At 41.0% G+C, this 23,898-nt stretch overlaps 1 protein-coding gene and 1 pseudogene across 19 annotated transcripts in view; both read right to left on the reverse strand.

The window, feature by feature from the left end:
* The window catches only part of DLG2 (discs large MAGUK scaffold protein 2), a 1,324,826-nt gene that overhangs the window by 322,027 nt on the left and 978,901 nt on the right, over window positions 1–23,898 (reverse strand). The window contains exon 1 of one of the 19 annotated variants that reach the window (XM_053925686.1): window positions 14,265–14,345. The exons of the other annotated variants lie outside the window; for them this stretch is intronic. Coding sequence (XP_053781661.1) covers window positions 14,265–14,300 — 36 coding nt within the window. The 5' untranslated portion in view covers window positions 14,301–14,345. Of the gene's footprint in view, window positions 1–14,264; window positions 14,346–23,898 lie in introns of those variants that run through there. 19 annotated transcript variants of the gene reach the window in all.
* LOC112315868 (L-lactate dehydrogenase A-like 6B) lies at window positions 19,573–20,517 on the reverse strand (annotated as a pseudogene).

The raw sequence follows: 23,898 nt of genomic DNA on the forward strand, positions 1-23,898 counted from the left end.
GGGTGACCCAGTGGGAAAGGGCTAGATAATTGGCACTAGATTTCAATTAAAAGAAGTCCGGTACAGAACACAAAGGACCGTTTCAAGCAAATTATTTCACTGTTGGGGGTCTGGTTGGCAAGTGGCTGGGGGACAGCAGGGAAGGAAGTGGGGCAGAATCAAACAATTTCTCCTTGATTCAGAGAGACTAGAGATAGTAAGATCAGCAGGTATATTACCAGTGAATTGAATAAATGTAGAAGGCTCCATCTTTTCTCATGAGGAAAAAAATCTATTTCCACTTTCCTGAAGTGATGTGATGTAGCGAGGTGGAAATTCGGGTCAGTTGCTAACTCGGCCACTAACTGACTCAGGTCAGTGGATACCCTGCTGTGGGAAACAGAAGCTGCTGGGTCTCCCCATCTCTAGGGTCCCTGTGATTCCAGATTCAATGATTTCCATGGTTTAAAAATAACATCTCAAAGTGTTTTACAGTTAGAAAGATGTTTTCCCACCTCACATTTCCTACCAACCAAGGTGAAACATAAGCAAACAAATGTAATAGAAGCATTCTCAAGTATTAACTGATCCTTATCACATATTTGTGTAAAGGCAAGGAAACTATAAATATCCCATTTAATCCTGAATGGTGAGCAGGCTGGGGGGGTTGGTATAGAGCATGGAGAGAGAGAGAAGAGACATGGTACCCACACAAGTGGACCTTGAATGCCAAGTTAAGTTTTGTCAGCCCTGGCCTGTATGGCTCAGTTGGCTGGGTGTCGTCATGCAAGGAGAAGGGTGGCTGGTTTGAATTCCCAACAGGGCACATGCCTGGGTTGCAGGTTTAGTCTCTGGTCAGGGTGAGTGATACAGGCAACTGGTCAATGTTTTTCTCTCATATTGATGTGTTTCTCTCTTTCTTTCTCCCTTGTCTCTCTGTCTCTCTCAACAAATAAATAAAATCTTTAAAAAAGAAGTTTTATAAATAAGCGGTTGGGGGAGGGCTTTACAGAAGCATTGAACACAATTTGATTTGTGTTGGGGGGTAACTAGGGCAACAATGAAATGTTGGGGTTGAAGTACTAAGTGATCAAGAATTGAATAATCAGATGGGAGACTATTGCAATATTCCAAGTGGTAGATGATGAAGACCTGAACTAGAAAAATGAGAATGGAATTTACAATGGGAAATGGGCACAGACTTGAGAGAGCACAGAAGGAGGTTCCATAGAGCTATTCTCCTCAGATACCTCTGGGAACAAAAGAGAGTTTAAATAATATGTATAGTGCTGAATGAATGGAAGATGAGAGATGAGAAGGGTGATTAGAGGGACGATGATACCTTTAATCAAGATGAGAACATGATCAAGATAAGAACACAGGGTGCAAAGTGGGTTTGGAGTAAAGGATAATTCATTTTAAGACATAGAATTTGCTGTGTCTACTGGACATCTTGTAGGTAGTTGGAAAATATCTGTCTGGAGCTTAGAAAAATAGTTCACATTAATAATCATTTTAGTCTTGGTGTTTCTAAGGTGAGTCCATGATCTGACTAGACCCAGATGTAGAAGAGTCTTGTATGAAATGGGGATAGTAAGAGAACCCCCTTCACAGAGTTACTGTAAGGTTAGATTAGTTAATGCATGTAACACATTTACAATAGGGCCTGGTATATAGAAGGACATATAGTATTAGCTGTTATTGACCCCTCCCCTGACATACCCAAAGGACCATCTGGGCAGGTATAAAGTTATCTCAGGAAAGACTCAGCAGACCCAGGGGAAGTGCTCGGGGCACGAACATTGCAAGAGGGAGCGTGGTGCCCTGGAAAGCCCTGTCCTAGCAGTCAGGAGTCCAGAGTTTCTGTCCCCTCTGGGTATGCTTTATCTCACTTTGGACGGTCCCTTTACCTCTCTGGGCCTCAGCTTCTTCATCTGGAAGGAGAGCCTCATGCTAAGTCTCTGAGGTCCCTTCCTCTGCCTAATAAACAAATAGATTCCATATGCAATCTGTATTTTGTTGACAACTTGAGAAAAACAAACAGTTCATTCAGCATTAAACTTTTAAATACCCTCTAGCACATCTCAGAGTGAATGAACTAGAAATTGTATTTGAAGTGGAAATTTCTAATTAAGTTCCCTCTCCTCCTGGAGGCTGTTACACTTGGTGAAGAGTGATAACACTTCTGCCAGTTGCTGCATGAGAGCTCAAGACCAGAATCCTGGAGTAGAGGCAAAATGAGAAACTGATACTGAATATGTACATGCCTTAGCAGTTACAATTAGCATCCCTTTTACATATGGTTTGCTGATGTGAAAATGGGCTTATATTAAAAAAATAAAACCCTTTAAAAATGTTTGCGTTTACCAGGGTGTTTAGAGAGGGCTGGTCATTTTAGAGTCTTTAACTAAAAATGATAAGATATAATTTGGCTATCCAAACCTACTTACTGCTGGCCAAAACATAGTAAATAACTTTCAGGATTCATGCATTTTGCATAATCAGGTAACTATCTTATAAGAATATGTAAGTAAAAATAGTTGAAACCTTCCTTATATGTGTTATACAAATATAAGACAGTCTTAGTATCTTGAGCTCTGATTTTTCTCTCGACTCTAGATTTCTAATTCTATCAGCTTACCTGACTCTCCAGTTGGATGTCTAAGATTTTTCAAACTCATCATGCTGAAAAGCAAGCTCGTAATTTTCTTCCATCCTTGTTTCTGGATAACTTTTCCACTTTCAGCAAATATTGGTACCAACATTAAGTGCTCAAACCAGCATCTACGTGCTGACCTTAATTCCCTTTCCCTCCCACCTCCCCTTGTAATCCATAGGCATGTCATGTGCTCCAGCTCCTAACCACATTTCAGTTCCATCCACTTCCCTCCAGCTCCATGCCTGTCCCCCTCGGCCGCGCCACCACCCCTCCAGGGACACGCCACAGCTTCTTTCTTGAGCTCTCTGTGGTCACTCTGGTTCCCCTACCCTCCTCTATCCACTTTTGACCCAAGAGCCAGAATGATCTTTTCAGAGTATATATCAGATCATGTCTCTTTTTTGCTAAATGTTTTGGCTTGTTGTTGTACTTTGAATAAAATCCAAACAACTCACCATAACCTCAACTTGTCCTTCTGATTTTACCTCATTCAGCTCCCACCTCCTTTACAGTTCTACAGCTACAAGGGCTTCATTCTGCGCCACCTACATTCAACTTCCTCTAGCCCTGGGGCACTTGTAGCAGCTGTCTTTCTGACTGTAGCTCTTCCTTAGATCTTCTCACATCTGATCCCTTGTTTTTCAAAAGTCTCAGACTAAAGGCCAATTCCTCAGAGAGCTCTTTGCTGGCTACCCAGTTTAAAGTAGCTTTCCACAGTTGTTTGTGCCCATGAGTGGGATTACTGGGAAAAGGGGGTGGGAGATGGTGGAAGAGGGTATAGTGGGGATAAAAGGTGATGGAAGGGGACGTGAGTTGGGGTGGTGAACACACAATACATGGTACAGATGATGTGTTATGGAATTGTGCACCTGAAACCTGTATAATTTTGTTGACTAGTATCACCCCAATAAATTCAATAAAAAGGAAAAAAACCCTCCAATTATCCCTTTCAAGATTGAAGAAAAAGAAGCAACAAACTTCTATCAAAGGTGGCAAAGCAGTGCATTACCGGCAGTTCTTTCTTTCAGAACAGTTGTTTTCAGTTCTCTGAGCTGTGTATCTCAGTTTTATCAACCTAATACAAAATATTACTCTAAGATCATGCCCTACATATATGTAAATTGGAATCCTAATAGAATGTATTTACAGTTAATATAGAAGTTAAAATAAAATCACAGCCATTATACTTCAGAATGATTAACCCTTAAACAACAAGAATTCTTTACATGTACTTAATTAGTACATTCAATATAACAATAGGCTAAGGGAAAAATACTATTACTACAAACAGAGAGCAACCGTACATACCCCTCATTTACTCTGGATAGTTTCTGTTTACTCCTGTTGCTCTGATACCTTATCCATGTTAGCACTCATCCCAGATGATTCATCTTATAACAAGTTATCATCATTGTCCACATCATCATCAGCATCAGCAGTTGTATGAAAATGAACCGGATGTTTTCTGTCCAGTCAGTTCCCCCTCATGGGCATAGCCTTTATATTTACCACTGTCCTCAAGAAGCTAATCAAATGGTCCTGAGGAAGAACAGTCATTTCATGCATGTATTTATAAAAGAAGAGTGGGAGGTTGAAGAGGGTAAAGGGGGCCAAATATATGGGGATGGAAGGAGACTAGACTTCGGGTTGTGAGCACACTGGGCAACGTACAGATGATGTGTTGTAGACTTGTACACTTGAAACCTATATAACCTTATGAACCAATGTCACCCCCATAAACTTAATTTTAAAAGGTATACCTAGATAAATATAATATTTGAAAGATCTTAAGATAAAAGTAAAATAAATAAATAGTTTTCCAGCCTATCTTTAACATCCTGTTTTATTTTCTTATAGAACTTAGGCCTACCTGATGTTTTGCTCGTTTATTATCTCACCCACCCCAAGAAATGCTCCCTGTGGGTAGGGATTTTTTTGCCCCTCTTACCTCTAAACCTATGATACCTGGAACATTATGTAGATACTTAATATTTCTTAAATTAATGAATGCTTCTGACTGTTAGATCATATAATTTTATTTAAATGATTAACATTTATTTAACAATTCTTTATTGCATATTTATTAAGAGCAAGGTACTGATCAGAGGCCTTTTCAGAGAGAACTTGTCATGTAGCTAGAGGATGGTTGACTAAACTGAACTCAGTGGATCAGAATCTTTGAGAGTGTGTTGCAGGAGACAGCATAGGAAGAGCTCTGAGACTGTGTTGCTGCTGCTGGCTAGGGACTAGCATCCCGGTTGCCAGGCAATACCTTTTAGCACTTAGGTAGCAGCTACGAATGAGCAGCCACAGGGGAAATAAAGGCAGGGCCCTCACTATTGCAATCGAACAAGAACTTAATACAGGAGGCTAAAAGCAAAGGAGGACATGCCTCACCTGGTGACCCAGTAGTCCTCAGCCTGGTTTGATAACACTACCAGGCATTTCAAACAACACAAGTAAACTACGATAGTGCAGGGGGTGAGACCTTGAAAGTCTGTGTGCATCATCTCCACTAGCTGGGTAAAGGAAAACCTTGAGACTGTGTATTCATTCCAAGGCATAGAAGCGGGGGAGGGGGTGTATGGTGCCCAAAGAAAATCCCCTAAAACAATTTTGGTTAATTGCCTGCCTCTGTCATGTGTGCAAAATGAACAAATAGAGTCTGGAGCAAGATAAGGATTTTGGCTAACAGACCTCCCCTCCATACTTATGTTTGGGTAGTCACATCTCCCCAGGGGGGAAGCCGGCACCACCATTACCCATCAATCAGTATGTAACTCCCTCAAGCCCATCCCATCAACTTATAAGTCCTCAGAACAAAGGTCTCACTCTCTTGGTCCTCTTGGCCCTTTCTTGCCGCATGGTGGGGGTGGCCCTACAGCCAGCCTCTGGCCAGGGCCTCTGGCCACCCAGCCTCTGGCCACCCTACTTTTGCAACTCTTACTTTTGCTCTTCCATTAGAACTTAGCACTAATAAACTTTCCTTGCACGTTAGTAGGCTCGCTGATGTGTATTCTTTACTGCATCAGCAAGAAGAACCGAGTTTCTGGGAGTTTCTCCCATAACAGGTGGGCTCAAGAATCTTCACTTTTAAAATGCTCTCTAATGAGAGCTGATCAGTCAGATATGGGCACCTCTTATGCCGAAGTAGCTCCTTGTTCTATGCAATCCTGCTGACCCTTCATTCATGCTATACTTGATTTCTGTCTCAGATTGTGCTGTAACTTTGCTGGCATAAAAACTCTCTGTCCCTTTGGGGCTCTATTGCCACTTAGGACTTGGAAGAATGGCTTGTACTTTGAAAGAGAATAAATTAAAGTGAAAACAGTGACCCATAAAACCAATGACAGATTCAGTCTCTTCATTCCAGGGTTCTATTCACCACATTGTACTTTGTGCATGGGACTGTTGATGCAAATGTCTCTCTGGGCATCATGGTGGAGATATCTTTGAAGCCCCCATTCCATGTCTCAGTGCCTTCTGAAACTCTGTTGTTAAGGATTAACTCACTCAAATCCCAAGACTGCTCAGGCAAAGGATCAAACTCTAGGGGATGAGACTTAAATCCTGTTCTCAAAGATCGGCTTGTCACCTCACCTTCTACTCTGGCACGAGGTGTTGTATCAGACTGACAGATTCCTTTAGGTTAGGGTCATATTTAAAGCTGAGGTCTTTCCTTGATGGTTGGTGGTAATCAAAGCAACCTTCTGAGTTTGCTCAGCATGCTATCCTTTTTGAAATCAGTCGACTGACTGCGAACACTCATTTATTTATTTTTATTATTTTTTAGTTTTTTAAATATATTTTATTGATTGTGCAGTTGTCTCATTTTTTTCACCTCCTTTCCTTTATTCCCCTCTGCCCTGCATCCCCCACCAGGATCCCCGCCCCCTCCATGCTTTAGCTCATGTCCATGGGTCATACATAAAAGTTCTTTGGATTCTCTATTTCCTATACCATTCTTACCCTCCCCCTGTCTACTTTCTACCTACCATTTATGCTTCTTATTCCCTGTATGTTTCTCCCCATTTCACTCTCCTCCCCCTACCCACTGATAACCCTCCATGTGATCTCCATTTCTGTGATTCGTTCCTGTTCTAGTTGTTTGCTTAGTTTGTTTTTGTGTTTTTTTATGTTCAGTTGTTGATAGTTGTGAGTTTGTTGTCCTTTTACTGTTCATATTTTTTATCATCTTCTTTTTCTCAGAGAAGTCCTTTTAACATTTCATATAATAAAGGCTTGGTGATGATGAACTTCTTTAACTTGACCTTATCTGGGAAGCACTTTATCTGCCCTCCCACTCTAAATGATAGCTTTGCAGGATAGAGTAATCTTGGATGTAGGTCCTTGCCTTTCATGACTTGGAATACTTCTTTCCAGCCCCTTCTTGTCTGCAAGGTTTCTTTTGAGAAATCAGCTGACAGTCTTATGGGAACTCCTTTGTACATACTGTCTCCTTTTGTCTTGCTGCTTTTAAGATTCTCCCCGTATCTTTAATGTTGGGTAATGTAATTATGACATGCCTTGGTGTGTGCTCCTTGGGTCCAACTTCTTTGGGACTCTCTGGGCTTCCTGGACTTCCTGGAAGTCTATTTCCTTTGTCAGATTGGAGAAGTTCTTCATTATTTTTTCAAATAAGTTTTCAATTTCTTGCTCTTCCTCTTCTCCTTCTGGTACCCCTACCATTTGGATATTGGGACATTTAAAGTTGTCCTGGAGGTTCCTAAGCCTCTCCTCATTTTTTCAAATCCTTGTTTCTTCATTCTGTTCCAGTTAGATGTTTATTTTTTCCTTCTGCTCCAAATCATTGATTTGAGTTCCAGTTTCCTTCTCTTCACTGTTGGTTCCCTGTATATTTTTCTTTATTTCACTTTGCATAGCCTTCACTTTTTCCTCTATTTTGTGACTATACTCAACCATTTCTGTGAGTATCCTGATTACCAGTGATTTGAACTCTGCATCTGACATGTTGGCTGTCTTTTCATTGCTTAGTTCTTTTTCTGGAGTTTTGATCTGTTCTTTCCTTTGGACCATATTTCTTTGAGCACTCCTGTTATGTGGTAAGGGATGGAGCCTTAGTTATTTGCCAGGGTGGGCAACCCTTGTCACTACATTGTGGTGCTGTATGTGGGAGATGGGTCAGGGAGGGGACAATGCCACTTATTCAGCTCTCTGCCCACTTGCAGTCACTTCCTCTGCTACCCACAAGCAAATTGGTCCCTTCTCATGCTGATTCCCAGGTAAGTGGGTTTGTGTACATTCTAGGACCCTGTGGGTCTCTCCAACGAACTCTCCTGTGAGGCTGGGAGTTTCTCCTACTGCTGCAACCCCCACAGATTTTTTCAGTCAGAGGTTTCAAGGCTTTCTTTTTCTGTGCTGGAACCCTGGGTTGCATGGTCTGTCTCGCTCCCCTGTTGTTCCTCCTGGTTTATCCTCACATGAGTGTTGGGCTGCCCAGTCCTCTAGCCACCGCCTTGCCATGGGTCCTCTCCAACCCAGCTGTCCATCTCCACTCCTTCTGCCAGTCTGGATGAATGATTCTCCTTTAACTGCTTTGTTGTCAGACTTCCATACAGTTTGCTTTCCTGGCAGTTCTCATTATTTTTTGTTTTTAAATTTGTTGTTGTCCTTCTTTTGGTTGTGAGAGGGGGCAAAATGTGTCTATCTATGCCTCCATCTTGGCTGGAAGTCCTATTTTTTTTTAAACTTCATTTTCTATGGTTTCTAAAATTAAACTATCACTAAATTTAATAACCTGTTAAAAACACCATCAATAGGAAATTGATTAAATGAATTATTAAATATCCATACAATGAAATGCTATGTAGCCATAAAAGCAATGGCATACGTGTCTAATATTCTGATACTGAAAAATATCAATGATATATTGTTAAATTAAAGAAAAAACATGTTGCAAAACTGTATGTATATATAACCCTGATTGTTTAAAAAGGGGTATACAATCTGATAGAGAGTGCTCGAAAGTTTAAACAACCCAATGTTAAATGCTAATGGCAGTTTCAAAGGGCTGTGGTGGTGAGGCCATGGTGGGTGAGAAACGCTGGAGAGAAGGGGTTGTATTATATTTTACAGGCTGTAGTAGTATCTGAATAACTTTCAAATTAACATGTATTGCCACGACAAATTTCAAAGGTATATAAGAAGTTTTAACTATTGAGTTCAGGGTTTGTGTTACTTGGACAATAAAAAACAAAAAGCGCTGCTAAAATAAACTAAAACTACAGTGATATTTATAGAACAACTGAGTAAATTTGAATAGTCAAATTTTTAAACACTACATAGGTTAATTTAATAGATATTTACTGAGTATCTTCTTTGTGGCAGCCTTTAGACTAAGTTTTGGGGATAACTTGGTGAAGAAAGTAATGGCTCTGCCTTCAGCAACTTAAAGTCTAAGATAAGTTCCCAACCTGGTATAGAAATGTGGGGAAGGGGTAGAAATTTTTTTGTTCTTAAAATGTCAGATTTTGGGATCAGTATTAGCATTAATTGTGCAAGCTGGGGCATATTAAACGTCCTGCAAACTGTGACATAGTTATACACAGTGAAAAACCATCCTGCCAAAAAATATGATAGCACCTGCAATAAAAAGTATTGGACCAACATTATTTTTCACATAAATATGCTAATTACAAATGAGCCTTAATGAGATTATAGTATAGGTGAAAAAGATTCTTGGTTCTTTTTCCTTTCCTACATAGTTGGTGTTCTTCGTAGGCATTAAAATCAACTTTAAAGAAAGTAAAAGGCTGTCTCTAGAGACATACCTGTCAAATGGTCCATTCCTAAAGAATCTGAAAGGCTTGGATAAGACTAAGGTGCTAAATAAAGTACTAAGGAGGTCAAAATACACTAATTCAAAACTCAAACTCTGGCTGCTGCATGCAGGACTGACCTGACGTTTGTTTCACCATAGCTCCTCAGGAAAACGACATTCGTTTGTGTTTGGGCTCACGTGTCTCATGACATCTGACTATGTTCATAATTACATTTTAGCATTTCTCTTACTTATTCCTCACCTAAAAATAAGGTCATCATCTCATGGCCCAAAACCTGCCAGGAACCAGGTTTTCTGAGTTCAAGAAAATTGTGTCAAGTACTAAAATCCTCTCTTTTAATAGTTTCATCTATTAAATCAAGGGGAGGAGATCCAAACAGACACAAATTCTGAAAATCAAGATGTATTTACCAGTATTGTTGAGCAATTATATTTATTAATCTATTTTCCCTTGAAAACATGTTTTGCTTTTGTTCTTTCTTACCTAATTCATTACCCTACCCCTAAGTCTTAATGTAGGCTATTACAACAGATGCCCCCCCCATTTAACTATTTATTTTGAAAACTGTCAAACAACAGAAGAATTGAAAGAATAGTGCAATGAACATCCATAACATTTTACTAAGATTCAGTAGTTGCTGGTATATGGCACCTTTATCCTCCCTCCCAGGCTTCTACTCTCTTTCTCTGACAACATGGATCTGTCTGTCTGTCTGTCTACTTATCTGTCTATCTATACATTTCCTATATAAGCACATTGCCATTATTATACCAAAAAAAGCTAACAATAATTCTATACCATCCAGTATTCCTACTGAGACTTCTTTAATTGACCTCAAAATGTCTTTCATAGGTTTTTTTTGTTCAATCCAGTATTGAATCAAGGCTTACTCCTATTTGGTTGTTATTATTAATCTTAAAAACTACCTTATCTTTTTTTTAAATAAAATTGACTTTTTTCTTCTTCTTCTCCTTCTCCCCCTCCTCCTTCTTCTTCTTCTTTTTTTTTTTTTGAAGAGTTCAGGCCAAATGTTTATAGACTGTTCCACATTCTGCATCTGGATTTGTCTAATTGTTTCTTCCTAATCAGAATCAGGTCTAACATTTTCAGCAAAATCCGGGGAATAACACTGTGTACTTCTTACTGCATCACATTAGGAGGAGGGCCAAAATGTGAGGTTGTCTCCTATTGGTGATACTAAGTTTGGTTTCTTGATTAAGGACCACCAAATCTCTCCAATTCTAAAGGCACCTTTAGAATGGCACCTTTGTAACTACCAATCTGTGGGGTGATTTTTGAGACTGTGTGAATATCCTTTTACCCCCCAAAAATGTTCATTTAAAATTTTTTTATACCTACTGACTATACTTGCCTGACGTGCTTATTTCATAGAGGGTTGAAAAATAGTAATTTTCTAATTCTCTATTTTTTCTCAGGTCATTAGCTTGTATTCTTTTGTGCAGAAGGCCTTCCCTATATTATCATATTACCTCCTCATTATGGGCTCAAGATTTTTTTTGTTGATGAACATTACAGTTCATCACTGTGCAGCAGACTTTTAACTCACCTGCAGGCCTTCCTCTAAATTCTCTCTCTCCCACCCATCCTCCATCTCTTCCTACTACTACCACTTTGACAGTCATCTTGTCTATCACGGCCCATCTACTTTTTTTTTGAAATACTGCTTTTCACAGTTACACATGGTACAGATTCTCATATTCTTTGATACTCCTCACTGCTTTAGGTTACATGCAAATTCTTTATCCTCACCTTTAAGGCATTCCATTTCTGGCCTTTATTACATCTGTCTCTGGTTTCTTAAGACCACAGACTTCTCCAATGTGAGGAAACATTAGAACTGTTCTCCAATCCCCCCAGTCTCACAGGCCCAGGGAATAGAGTCACCTGCAGGGTCTCGTAGTGTTTTTGTTGCAGAGTAGAAGTGGAAGTGCCTGTATTTGGTCCCCTATATTACACACCTCCTCTCTTACACAAAACCTCTGCTGCAGCCAGAAGCTTCTTGCACACCTTTGTTCCAATGTTACTCCTTAAGGATCTCCTCCTCCCCCCGTTCTGTTTCCTGGATTCTCTAATGTCTTGATCTTCCTCCATGTCCAGGCCAAGTTCTACTTTCCAAGACTGCCTGTTGATGGTCTGTGCTACTCACGTGGCCATTAGCTCACAACCCAGCAGCATTATATAAATTCCCATCCTCCTTTAGTGCTTCGTTATTATTTTTCAAAGTATAGATATGATTTGAGTTCATTTTAACTAATTAAAACAAAACTGATGAACAACAATTAAATTGAATATCTCCTTTATTCTACTCTAACCTTCAAGTAACCAAGGATAATAAATTGAATATATGCTGTCTACACATTTTCTCCAAGCGTACATAAATAATAGCTCAGCTGTATTTCCAATGACTAGAATAGCATCAGGTACATGTAACTGAATGAATATGTATAGTTGCAAAAGCACATGTTTACCTCCATATATAGTTATTATTAAAAAAAAATAGATCATATGACCCATTGTCACACAACTCACTTTCTTTTCCCATTTAAATTACCCTTTAATGAACAATGTTACTAACTAGGCTGTGAACCTTCTGAGGGCAGGCCTAGCCACTGGGTGAGTCTTGTATTCCTGGAATATGGCACCAATTCCCTTCCTCAGAGATTATTATTGAGGGCGATTGTCATTACATGTGCCTGATGGGTCTCTTTCTCTTCTCTGAAGAGGTTTTAAGGTTCACAAAGACTCTATTTCTCTAAAAAAAAAAATAGCATTATTAACCAGCGCACCAAATATTTGGTGGTCAACTCCAGTGGCTAATAATGAAAAGAAGACAAACTAGAAAAGGAAGTGATGAGAGAAGAACTACCGGAGGAGACACGCAGGGCCCTGAAAAGGAGAGCATCACTTGCCTTAAAGGGCGGGCTTTCTATCTTGAATGCTGTCTCTTTGGGGAAGTGCCAGGTGGACCACACAACATATAGCCCTCACTCTAAGAGTCAATAATTTCATATAAATTTTCTTTCTGGCCAATTGGAGAACCAGAAGAAGCGACAAAATAAGGTCAAAATTCTTCTGAGAAGACAAGCTTCATAGAATCAAAAGAGGGTGGGAGAACAGCCATCCTCTAGACTGCATCACCTTCATTGCTTCCTTCGTCCTCTCAAACACGTATCAAGGCTTCAAAGAAGGAGCCAGGGCTGAGCACAGCCTTTGCCATCGGTCCCAAGGGAATACTGTAAGCATTGGAAAATTTCCATTTACATAGTCAGGAATGTATTTTCAGTCATTTAAATCTTTTCTAATTACAACCAATTCCCTCCTTCCATCCCTCCTAATTTAGTGCAGAGAACGTCACTCCCTGCAGAAAACGACTCCCGGGCGAAGTCTGAGTTTCCATGGTTAGTTGTTGGAGCTCCAGATGTGAACAGAGCTGAAACGCCACCCTCCCTGAGTTAAGGAACAAATACACCAAGAAATCAGGTTCCATTGCCTTCATTCACTACCTTGCACAAAATGAAAGAATTGTAAGTAATAGGAAGGAGAGGTAAAGAGAATAGGGGGAACAAAAATGAAAAACGAGAGGGAATAAAGAGGGACAGAATCCAGTGAAATTGGCTTTCTCTCAATCTGCCTGAGACCAGAAATTTAAATGTGGATGGCAGAATTGCTAATAAAGGTAATCTAGTAACCAAATATTGAGCAAAAGGGTACTGTGCTAGATTTGTTATGGCCAATCTTCCCAAGAATTTAGCTGAGCTCAACTTTTAAAAAGAGGAGACAGGCACAGAAAGGTTAAAAGCTTCCACAACATCAGAGCTGGGATAAGAGTTCCATCTTTATGATACATGGATTGTGTCCCCTGGTCCCCCCTCCACTTATGATGCCCCCCCACCCCTACAATACTGGCTGCCTCCAACCTCCCTCCTATCTATGCAGGAAATACTCTGACAGCCACTTATGCTCCGGGAACTACTGAATCAATGCCCCACCCCTGCAAAACAAATTTCCCTTCACCATGATATCACAAAAGGAAGACTTTTAACAGCAGCTCCAGCTCCTGCTTGCTAGTGCCTGTCATCACTGTGGGTCACTTTGCTTTTCCATTCCCATTAACAGTCCCCTACAGGCATATCGTCCAGTCCTGGTCCCTAGGGTTGCTCCCTTCAATCCCAATCGGCCAATGTAGGGGCCAGCCCCTCTCAGCCCCTCTACCACATCAGATGTTATAGAGAGCTAACAATCCCTCTTCGCTCCCTCCCAGCACCTTAATCAATATCAAAGCCTTTTACATCCCTGTGGCCAAGTTCAGCGCCTCCTCACCTAGCTCGCGATCCCTAAATGTATGTACTTTTGATGCTACACTTGGGGCCAGTTACATGAAAGAAGCAGCAGGCTTGGGCACATCTTGTGAGACCAACCAGCATTAAATCAATAAGCACCGGTACAGGAGGAGGAGAAGCAACATTGGACGTGCTCTGAAACCCAGACCTCAAACTCTCAAATTCTACTCACTCCCGTAACAGTTGCCAATATCAGAATAAAAGATACATGACTATCCCTTGCAGTTAGTTGTTGGCCCTGGGAGTTCTTTGGAACCCAGACACACAATTCCGGATTCTTTAAAATCCCTTTCTCCATCTTTTAGCATCGCACGCAGCTTCTCTTGCAATTTTCTCTTTTGTCAAACACTTAGCCATCTGGAAAAGTTACCACAAACACTGCCCTGCAGAGGTGGGGTCCCTTGATCACCCGACACCGGTTCCCGCTCCCCTCCCCCACACCCCCCCGCCTCTAGGTCTCACCTCTGCGATCCTCTCCTGATCTCTCCGCATCTGCATCTGTGACTACATTGCCTTGCTTCTCCCTTCCCTACCTTTCCTCTGCGGCAGTCTGTTCCCTCCTCCTGCTGCTGATCTCTCTCGCCTCTCTCCGACCCCCTCCCTCTCCGACCCTCTCCCTCTGACTGATCTGTGATCTGCCTCGACTTTCTGCTCTATCCTTTTTTTTTTCTTCTCTGGTTGATTTCTCCTGCTCCGTTGGAAAGGCAGACTACCCACTTACTGTGTTTACTGCCTAACGCAGAGTTTCTGGAGTTGTGTTGCCCATTTGAAGTCTAAACTGACTTGCCGTGAGAGCCCTATAATTATGCTAATAAAAAACAAAAAGTGTTCTCATTCCATTAATACAACTGAAACATTGGGTTAGCTGTCAAAGTACAGGCAAACCTGAGGAGCTTATACTCGAACTGAGATAAAATTATCTATCTCTGCTTGCGTTTGGAAATGCTGTCTCAGGCTGCCTTGTTTGTATTTAATGTTCTGTGACTCTTAAGTCAAGGACGAGCCTTAAATGAGGGTTTTCTATGTTGGGCTGCTGGGGAAGCCTTCTAGAGTTTATAGGGCCCTGGAGCTGCTGTAAAACATTTTTTTTTTTCAAAACCCACTTGTTTCTCTGTCTAATGTGGAGCCTTGCTGCATATCAAGGAACTGACTGAATGCTCAAACTCCTTCCTAACACGGTCATTACAAGCCAAATGTTGTAGCTCCAAGTTGGCTTCCCCATCTGCCCTTTTTTCCTTAATGAGCACCAGTCAGTCAACAGTAGCTTAACTTTGGGCGTTTGGGTATGTGCATAGCTCAAGGTTTACATCACTGCCATGGTAACCTCCACTTGTTATCCAACCTTGCCGACAACTCATTCCCTCTTCAAAGCACGAAAACATCACTGCATTGATGCAACTTTAGCATGCATCCCGGGTACAAAATATAGGGTTAAAGAACACTTAGGGGAAGAGTCACGCTGGAGACAGGTAAAATGACTGATAGAAAACCACGAACATCATATTAGATAATAGATGATTATGCAGGAAAGATGATTATCATATTAGATAATAGATGATTATGTACCCGAATGCAGGAGATACGTAAGTTGTAAGTATTGATTCTCCTCGAAGTTAGGAGTAATGAGAAAGTCAGGTAAACTAGGAAAAAGATGTAGCTTTTTCTATGAATAGGACACAAGATAAAGGTGCATAAAAAGCATAAAACACTAAGACAAAGTATATATAATTGTACAATGTGTTTTTAGGATAACTTGTAAAAAAGGAATATGTTGTATGTATGAAACATCTTTTTTTTTTTTCTTTTTTGCTGGCTTGTGAGTGTCTGGCCACATAGTTTCCTTTCGGAAACACTAAGCCACCTGGGGATTAATAAATGGTTGGTTCCCAAAGCAGAGAACTTGAATTTGGCTTTCTGCCATCTAGAAATTCCCGGCTGATGTTGATCTTTATCAACTGCTATGTGCAATAAAAGCAATTAACTCTAATATTTCCTTAAAGCAAATTGTTCTGTAATTATTTATATTGTGTATATGTATGTTCAAATACATATATATACATATATATCCTATCGATCAAGCAATAAATAAGTTAGGATAATTCAGTAGTTTAGTGCTTTTATGTCCCAATAGGTGGCAAAATCCAGGGATAGATATATTTTAAAGAATGCTCAGTGGATATAGCTCTGGCTTCTGTTACCAGTTGGCTTTCCTTAATTTATTACGCAAATATCGTGCAAAAGAGTCCATGAGGTCCCATTCACAGTTATGATTCTGTGATTCAGTCATGTGGTTAAAAAATACATATGTGCTGAATGATGTTTAATTTTGCAGAGTTAAGTTCCTTTTCTGCCTCCTTTCATTGTAAAAGTCATTCATTTATTTACTCATTCAACCGTTCATTCTAGAAGCATTTATTTGGGAGTTACTCTGTTTCAGGTCTTATGCCACAGCTCAAGGATGCCAAGATTATTTAGAGGCTGTGTTCTTGAGGAGCTCTTGGTCTGTAAGAGGATTTCCTCCTTTATAGAATTTTATCTCAAAGGCCTAATTGTAGAAAATCAGTTTCTTGCAAAGAACTCAAAATGTATCCATGATATTAAGTGCTGATGATAAATGGTTTTCATTTTGGAGAATCCTTCGTTCCTTCCTCCCTCCCTCCCTCCCTTCCTCCTTTCCTCCCTTCCTTCCTCCCTTCCTTCCTCCTTTCCTTCCTTCCTTCCTTCCTTCCTTCCTTCCTTCCTTCCTTCCTTCCTTCCTTCCCTTATCTTTCTCTGCATCTCAACCCCCTATTTCTCCATCAGTGGGGGCAGTGTGATAGGAGGGCAATTGTGTGGGTTTTTTTCCAGCAGATTCAGCTTTGAAATTTGGGCACTGCCTCTTGTCTGCTGTGTGATCTTGAGCAAGTTACCTGCTCCGAGACTCCACTTTCACATCTGTGATGTAACGTGATGACAGGACTACTACTCTAAGAGTTGCAGAGTTAAAGGACTTAATAAGATGATGCATACAAAAACCTCTCCGTGAATAATGGCTATTGCTTTCAATATTAAAAGTTGAAAAATATTCCTGCTTTATTTAACATCCTTTTCAAATGAGTAAACCAACGGAGGTAGCTTTTTTGGCCTGAACCCTCTGCAGATTCTTTACACACTATTATCTATGGCTGCAACCTCTACCCAAGAATTCCAGGACCAAGACATCTGTGAAGATTCTGTGGGTACTAGATAGGTAGGAATCCGTATTAGTTTGAATTAGTGTACAAAATCGCCAGTATTAGACTTGACCTACAAAAGTGGCAATTGCATATGGTTCAGCCTAGTACTACTACTGATACAACTGAAAGCAAATTTCAATTCTGTACTTTTTAATGTGAATGGCATATTAAATTTAAGAATTGTTTTTTGGGGTTATTACCTGGTTGAAAATATTGAATGAGTAAAATCCATTTTATTTGCTTTTAGATTAAGGAAAAAATGGTAAAGTAAATATACTTGGTTCTTTTTTCCAGAGTAGTTTTAGACAGCTCAAATTTGAGTCTGATATTGTGAAAACTTCAGCCTTAGGCAATGGGTTAGGCGATATTAAAATCCATATTTATTGTTGGCTATTAAGGAAAAGAGCAAGTCTTTGACTATTTTAAGAGAACAGCACTAAGATTGCCAACTAATGAGCTGAAACTTGTTCTGACTGTGACACATTACTGAGCAAAGATTAGAGGAAATTAGTATAAAGGGAGAAAAAGATGCTTTTTTTGGCTGTATATGTGGGAAAAAATGGAGGATTGGGAGTGTGTGGGAGAAGTGTGAGTATATGTGGGAGAAGAAGTGTTTAAAATGTACAAAGGAAACTAAAATGAAGCAGAAAAATGTACGCTGGAGCATAGGTTTTCAAACCAGCTTTCGGACAAGTACTTCTAGTGTTTTCATCAGAACCTTTTCCAGCAGCTTTTGAACTTCCATCTGTGCTGTGTCCGGGGCTGGGAGCCCTCCATCACCTTTGCCTCTGGAAGTCCAATTCGAATCCTACTTCTTCTATGAAATTCTTCCTAGTAAATAAAGGGCATTTACTTCCTCTACCCTCAAAACTGAGCAGAGTTCTTTTATTTCTTCCAACCCCCTACTCCCAGGTGCTTTGTAAATGGTTTGTGTTTTCATTTAGATGCAATGTGTGGGCTAAGAAATAAATTTGTCCATTTGACATGGCCTCAAGACCATTTTGTCTGCATTCATTGAATGCCTGCAATGGGCCATGTGCTGGAATCAATGAAAACAAGACCTGGGTTTGCTATAACGCAGATCACAGCTTCATGAAGTGTAAAAACATACGCATTCTAGGTTTCTGAAAGTCTTTCCACACAGGGGCTGTCGGAAATCCTATAGTTCTGACATTGGAGATTCAGTGCTTTGGCTTTGAGCTTGTTATATACTATAACCTGGATAGAGTTGAGATAAGGCATAGCCTTTTTCCTGACATTCAACATCGGTGTGAACTGCTGTATCTGATTTATCAAGAAATAGGTTTTCATTGAGGGCAGAAAAGGACCATGAGGACACTAGAGTCCTAGGTAGACGCAGGAAGGAGAGTTCATAGACCCAAGTCTGGGAAATGTAGCAGAGGTCAGTTTTCACTTGGTGGGGAGGCAATGCCATTGTATTGAGGAGATGCGGCAACTGCCACAGGAAAGCCTAATGCCTGTTGTTTTTTGGAGTTTGAGGCTGGCTCACAGGGCTGTGAACACAGTGTCTCCTAGTGGCAGTGCTAAAGAAGGCAGGACTTCCCACTACCTACTCTGTGTAGGTTCCATGCTGGATGTCCTATACACCCTGGCACCTTTAAGCCGCAGGGTGCAAACCTCTGGTTCCAAGGCCATCATTTTTCTTTCTTTTTTCCTTCTTGGGAAATAAAGGAATCAGTTGACCTTCAAGCCTAAATGTTATTCCAAGGGAAATAATATTGAATAAAAGTCCACTTGAGGACGAGTTTATGACATACTGCATGAACACAACTTGAACATAACAAATTTTATTTTTAATATTTTCAAGAGTAGAAAGAAATACTCTTAATAGGATTCTTTGACATTTAATAAAACATTCTTTCCTTTGTAGGAATATATTCTCCCAAGGCCCCTAAATCCAGGGGTTGGCCCTGGCTGGTATGGCTGAGTTGGTTGGAGTGTTGTCCCATACATCAAAAGGTTGGGGGTTCAGTTCCTGGTCAGGGCATATACCTATGTTGCGGGTTTGATCCCCAGTTGGGGCACATACAGGAGCAACTGACCAATTTCTCTCTCTCACATCGATGGGTTTTTTTCCTTTCTCATCCTTCCTCTCTTTCTAAAATCAATAAACATATTTTTAAAAATTCCAAAAAACAATCCCTGTGGTTGGTCAGCTGGCCCCTGCTTGAGTAACAGCAGTGGAGTGAAATGAGACCCTATCACTCTACCCGCTGGACTTAGCACAGTGAAGACTGAGAGTAAATGCTCAATAGCACAATAACATGGAGACCTGGTGAGGCTCAGTGACTTGTCCATACTTAGGCATTATACACAGTATTTGAAGACAGAACCATCAGCTTCACCAACTCTCACATTTAGCTGGTGCCTCTTTTGGTTCCGATACATTTTCTGGGGCAAAAAAAGCAAGCCACTCTACCCACTTCCCCATTTCCAACTTTCAGGGTTTCAGGTTTATTCAAAAGCTTGACAGAGACCATCCCGTATTTACTCTCTCTTCTTCAATAGCTTTAGAATGGTAGCTTTAAACAAGTTCAAAACTTGAGCTCTTGGATTTCCCAAAGTGTTTCTGCACTCTTTTTCAACCCTCCTCCCAAGGGCTCAGCTGTACCTTTATAAGATCTGCAAGACCATTCTCCTCCAGGATACAAAGAATACTAAGGAGTACTTCATTTATTCCAAAGAGACCCTTAATTAAGGTGGAAAATAAATGTCCTCTTCTAAGATTTTGCATTAAATCAACTACCAATAGGCCAATGGTCCAAGATACATCGCCTATCATTTTAATCCTCCCACGGGCATTGGCCATCATGTCTTTGTAGATATTTTCCCACCACTCAGGCTCATTATCAGGGCCTGTGTCTCTGAGATCAGATCCTTCAGAGGGACACCAGCGATGCTAACTCCACTCCACGCAGGAGCACCTGCGGCTCCACGCTCTCCAAGGATCTATCCTGATAACTTTCAAAGTGGTTCAATCAAGGAATGAAAACAGGCTGTGAGCCATTTTCAGTAACACAGTTTTGGGGAAATTCCCGCAATTTCCAGGCTACGTAAGTTACATTGTTCACTGGGTTGGAAACAATAATGTTTGCAACAGGCAGTGTATTGGGTACTATTGGAAATCATTAATTTAAACACGACCACATTTCACTGTATTAAATTAAGGCACATTTATCCTTTTTCCTGGCATGCACCTGCTTCGATAATCACCACATGGTGTTTTCAGGGACAATCTTTGTCGGCAAGAATGTTTGGCACTTTCATGAAAGGACTGTCATGTTTAAGATCCACTGTCCCACCCTTCTGTTTGCTTCATCAACATCCACGAAGGCATGCTCGTCACTCAAGCCTTCTAATAAAATGGTGATAGCACAGGCCGGGCCAATGGAATCAGTTCCTATAATGGAGATCTTGTTGTAATGTATGACCTCCTCAGAAGGGAAATTTGTCATAAATTCACACTTGACATTTGTCATCTTGGAGTTAGGGGTCAAACAGTCAGCTGAGCCCGAGGGAGAACTGCTACTTGCAGGGACACACAGCCATCCCAAGCGAAGGAAGCCTCTTCCTGCAGCACCCACTCTCCAGCTGGCCTACAAGACTGCCCAGCTCAGGATGCCTCCCTCACCCAACAGGTGGAGGAAGATTGGAGGCCAACACATTGAGTGCAAAGGAAGAAGCCAATGAGGGTTTTCGCTCCCCGTCACTATGCTACTGCAGCTGCGCAAGCCACACCCACCTCTGTGGGCCTCGCCAGGGTCTCCAGAAAGGACTTCTCATATCTGCTGAGACTGTCAGTCAAGGAGCTTCTTCTCTACTAAGTGAATTTTAGAGTGGTTGTTTTACAAACACATATTGGTTTCTGTATTTCACAGGCAAATAGGCCAACCCAGATTCCTGTACTTATTAGTTGCTTATTTTTAGTGTGTATGCCAAGGCAGACCCACTCTTTCTGACTCCTGAGCTAACACATTTAAGCATCGTTGTATCTAACTCCATCTCCCTTGATCTTACCCTCTTCAGGACATCCGTCTCTGGGCCACACTGGAAGAAGGAGAGTTGTCTTGGGCCACACATTAAATATGAAAACAAAAAAATCTCATAATGTTTTAAGTACATTTACGATTTTGTGTTGGGCCGCATTCATAGCCAGTCTGGGCCCCGTGCAGCCCGTGGGCAGCGGGTTGGACACCCTGCTCTGATATATCATGTGAACTAATCCTAACATGTTGCTTTTTGGTTCCTTCATAAACACGAAGCGACTAGAATGCCACATACAGTCCGAGGAGGTGTCTAACAGGTGTAGGGCCCAGAACATATCTTTTTCCCAGGCACATTTCTGTAAACAGGTTCTAGGCGGATGTTTTGGCAGGATCATCAGGTCGTGCCACCTAAACCAAAAGATCTTCTAAAGAGCTGCAGCCACACATCCCCCGTATTCTAAACTGCTGCAATTAAATTTGGGAAATGGGCTTTCCCAGACTGTGTGCTTTAGCAAGAAAGTCTGTATGCCTGGGAAATGTAAGCAGCCAATAGGTAATTACAGGGCTTGTGCCAGGGCCAACAGATTGCCTTCTTATGGCTACCTACTGTTTTAATACCTCGAACCCTCACAGGTTTATTATGGTGATTGCAGAGGGAAGGGTGTTCGGGGGAGGAAAAGAGGGTAAAGGGGGGATAAATGGTGCTGGAAGGGGACTTTCATGTGGGGCGGTGAACACACAGTACAATATATAGATGGTGTGTTGTAGAACTATATATCTGAAACCCATATAATTTTATTAGCCAATGTCACACTAATAAACTCAATAAAAATAAGCATCAAGATTTGTATTAGAAAATGGGGCAGTAATATATTTCCCACTAGTTCTGTGGAAGATTCAAACGAGATAGTGCACAAAATGTAAGTGGTGTTATTATCACGGATAATATAGGTTTTAGTACCATTAGAAAGGTAATTATAACTACTAAGCCCATAAGCACAGAAACTACAGCCTACAGGTCCTGTAACTATCCCAAACGTAAGACCATCTCTTCAGTTAATCAGAATTTTTTTTTTAACAATTCTATTTTCCCTTTGAAAGATGTTCAGTTTGCTTTCATTGCCCTCTAGTGGCTGCGATGCAGAAGACATAACTACATTTTTTTTTTTAACATTTTTATTTGGGGGATGCTTGGCAGTCTTACAAACATTCTTCAGATATTGTGAGGTTATACACATCCCTGTCAGTTGGCAACCCTTCAGGGGTCAGCCCATAAGGACCGTGCCTGCTGTCGTGCCTCGCATAACACAGGGGCACCTCGTACCACGAAGGGTATGACCGGCGGCGCGTTATTTTACTAGGTCTTCATAGAGAACCTACTGACGTAAAATAATCATCTAACTTTACTTATTCATTCTTTAAATATTTATAGCGCATCGACAATATATCAGGCCAATGAGAGACAATGTCCTGGATTACAATCCCGTGAGGAAAATGGATGATCAAATACACCATCACACGTGAGCATGGTAACTGTTGTGATAGGGCCAGTGCTGGGTGTACGGTGCACGAAGGGACCCTAACCTGGGGGCACTTCTGTGCGTTCTGGGAGACTGACGTAGAATGTATGCGAGCAGGCCTTTAGAGAGCGTACCAAGTGATCTGAGGTCTGAAGAATGAATAGGAGAGTGATTAGGGAGAAGAAGGTGGGCTGGGGAGAGTGTGAAGGAGGGGATTCAATGTTAAACATGGTTAATAATGGAGAAGGGAGGGTTTTAAAGATGGGGTTGGAACTTTTTAAAAAAGCTGTACTGGGGAATTGAGACTTTAGTCTGATCGTTAAATTATAACCAGTGGACCCTGACAAGGCATGGCTTCAATTTTTATTTTTAAAACTCTTATTATTTAAGGGAAAGTTTGTTAGTTCTTAATTATAAATTATTCAAAAAAACTTTCAGAGCCTTCTTTTTATCATCCAAGTTTCTCTCAAACACAGACAGTGGCGGGGCACAAGGAAGTTGAGAACAATAATAAATAATGCAAAACTTAATAAATAAATAATAAGAATAAACTGCTTCATGTATTCAGAACTGTAAACCTGCTTTGCCCACCCCTGTACACTCCTGGCACGTTGGAGCTGGAAGGGATTTTGAGATCCTAAGATTTCCTCTTTTTACGTTACAGGGAAGTGAGGGAGTCGGGAATTTCCTCAGGTTGCACCAAGCGTCTGCCTGAGAACTTTTCCTGCCAGTCTAGAGCTCCGATTCCCCAGCCTGGGATTCAGGGGCCGACTGGTCTCTTACATCTCACGTCTTGTCGGCTTGGACTGTTTAGTATTCCTGAGCATCCTGACCTTTCTCCTCTGCACTGAACTTCATGCTCTTCATTTGTGGTCTGATGAAAAGACGGTGTATCTTAGACGTGAGGATTGTATCTGGGAGAGTCCTCCCATTCCTAAGGAGAGCATAAATCTTCCCCAAATCATCAGGTCAGGTTCCGCCTCCTCTATGGCCCTCCTGTGCTACAAGGGGCTTGTACAAGCATCTTGAGGACACAGACACAGCTTGGTCGTGACTATATCGTTATAGCAAAATAACACGGGCACTGAAAACTCCTATAAAGTTTATTGTTGACAGGGACGGGTGGATAAATGAACAGAGTGGGATACCTTATTTCCTAACAGAAGGTTTAAGCAGATGTTAGAAAGGGATGAAAGATATACTATCTTAACAGTATGTATCAGAATTTTTCTCAGGGAAGAAACCGAGTTTAGAGAATACAAAGATGAGCCTCTTTTACAAGTAAGCAAAAATGATAGCTGTATTCTTAAAAAAAATACGCAAGAATTTAAAGTAGTAAGAGATTAGAGAAGAG

This window comes from Desmodus rotundus, chromosome 5 (assembly GCF_022682495.2).
Source record: "Desmodus rotundus isolate HL8 chromosome 5, HLdesRot8A.1, whole genome shotgun sequence".
NCBI classification, from domain to species: domain Eukaryota; kingdom Metazoa; phylum Chordata; class Mammalia; order Chiroptera; family Phyllostomidae; genus Desmodus; species Desmodus rotundus.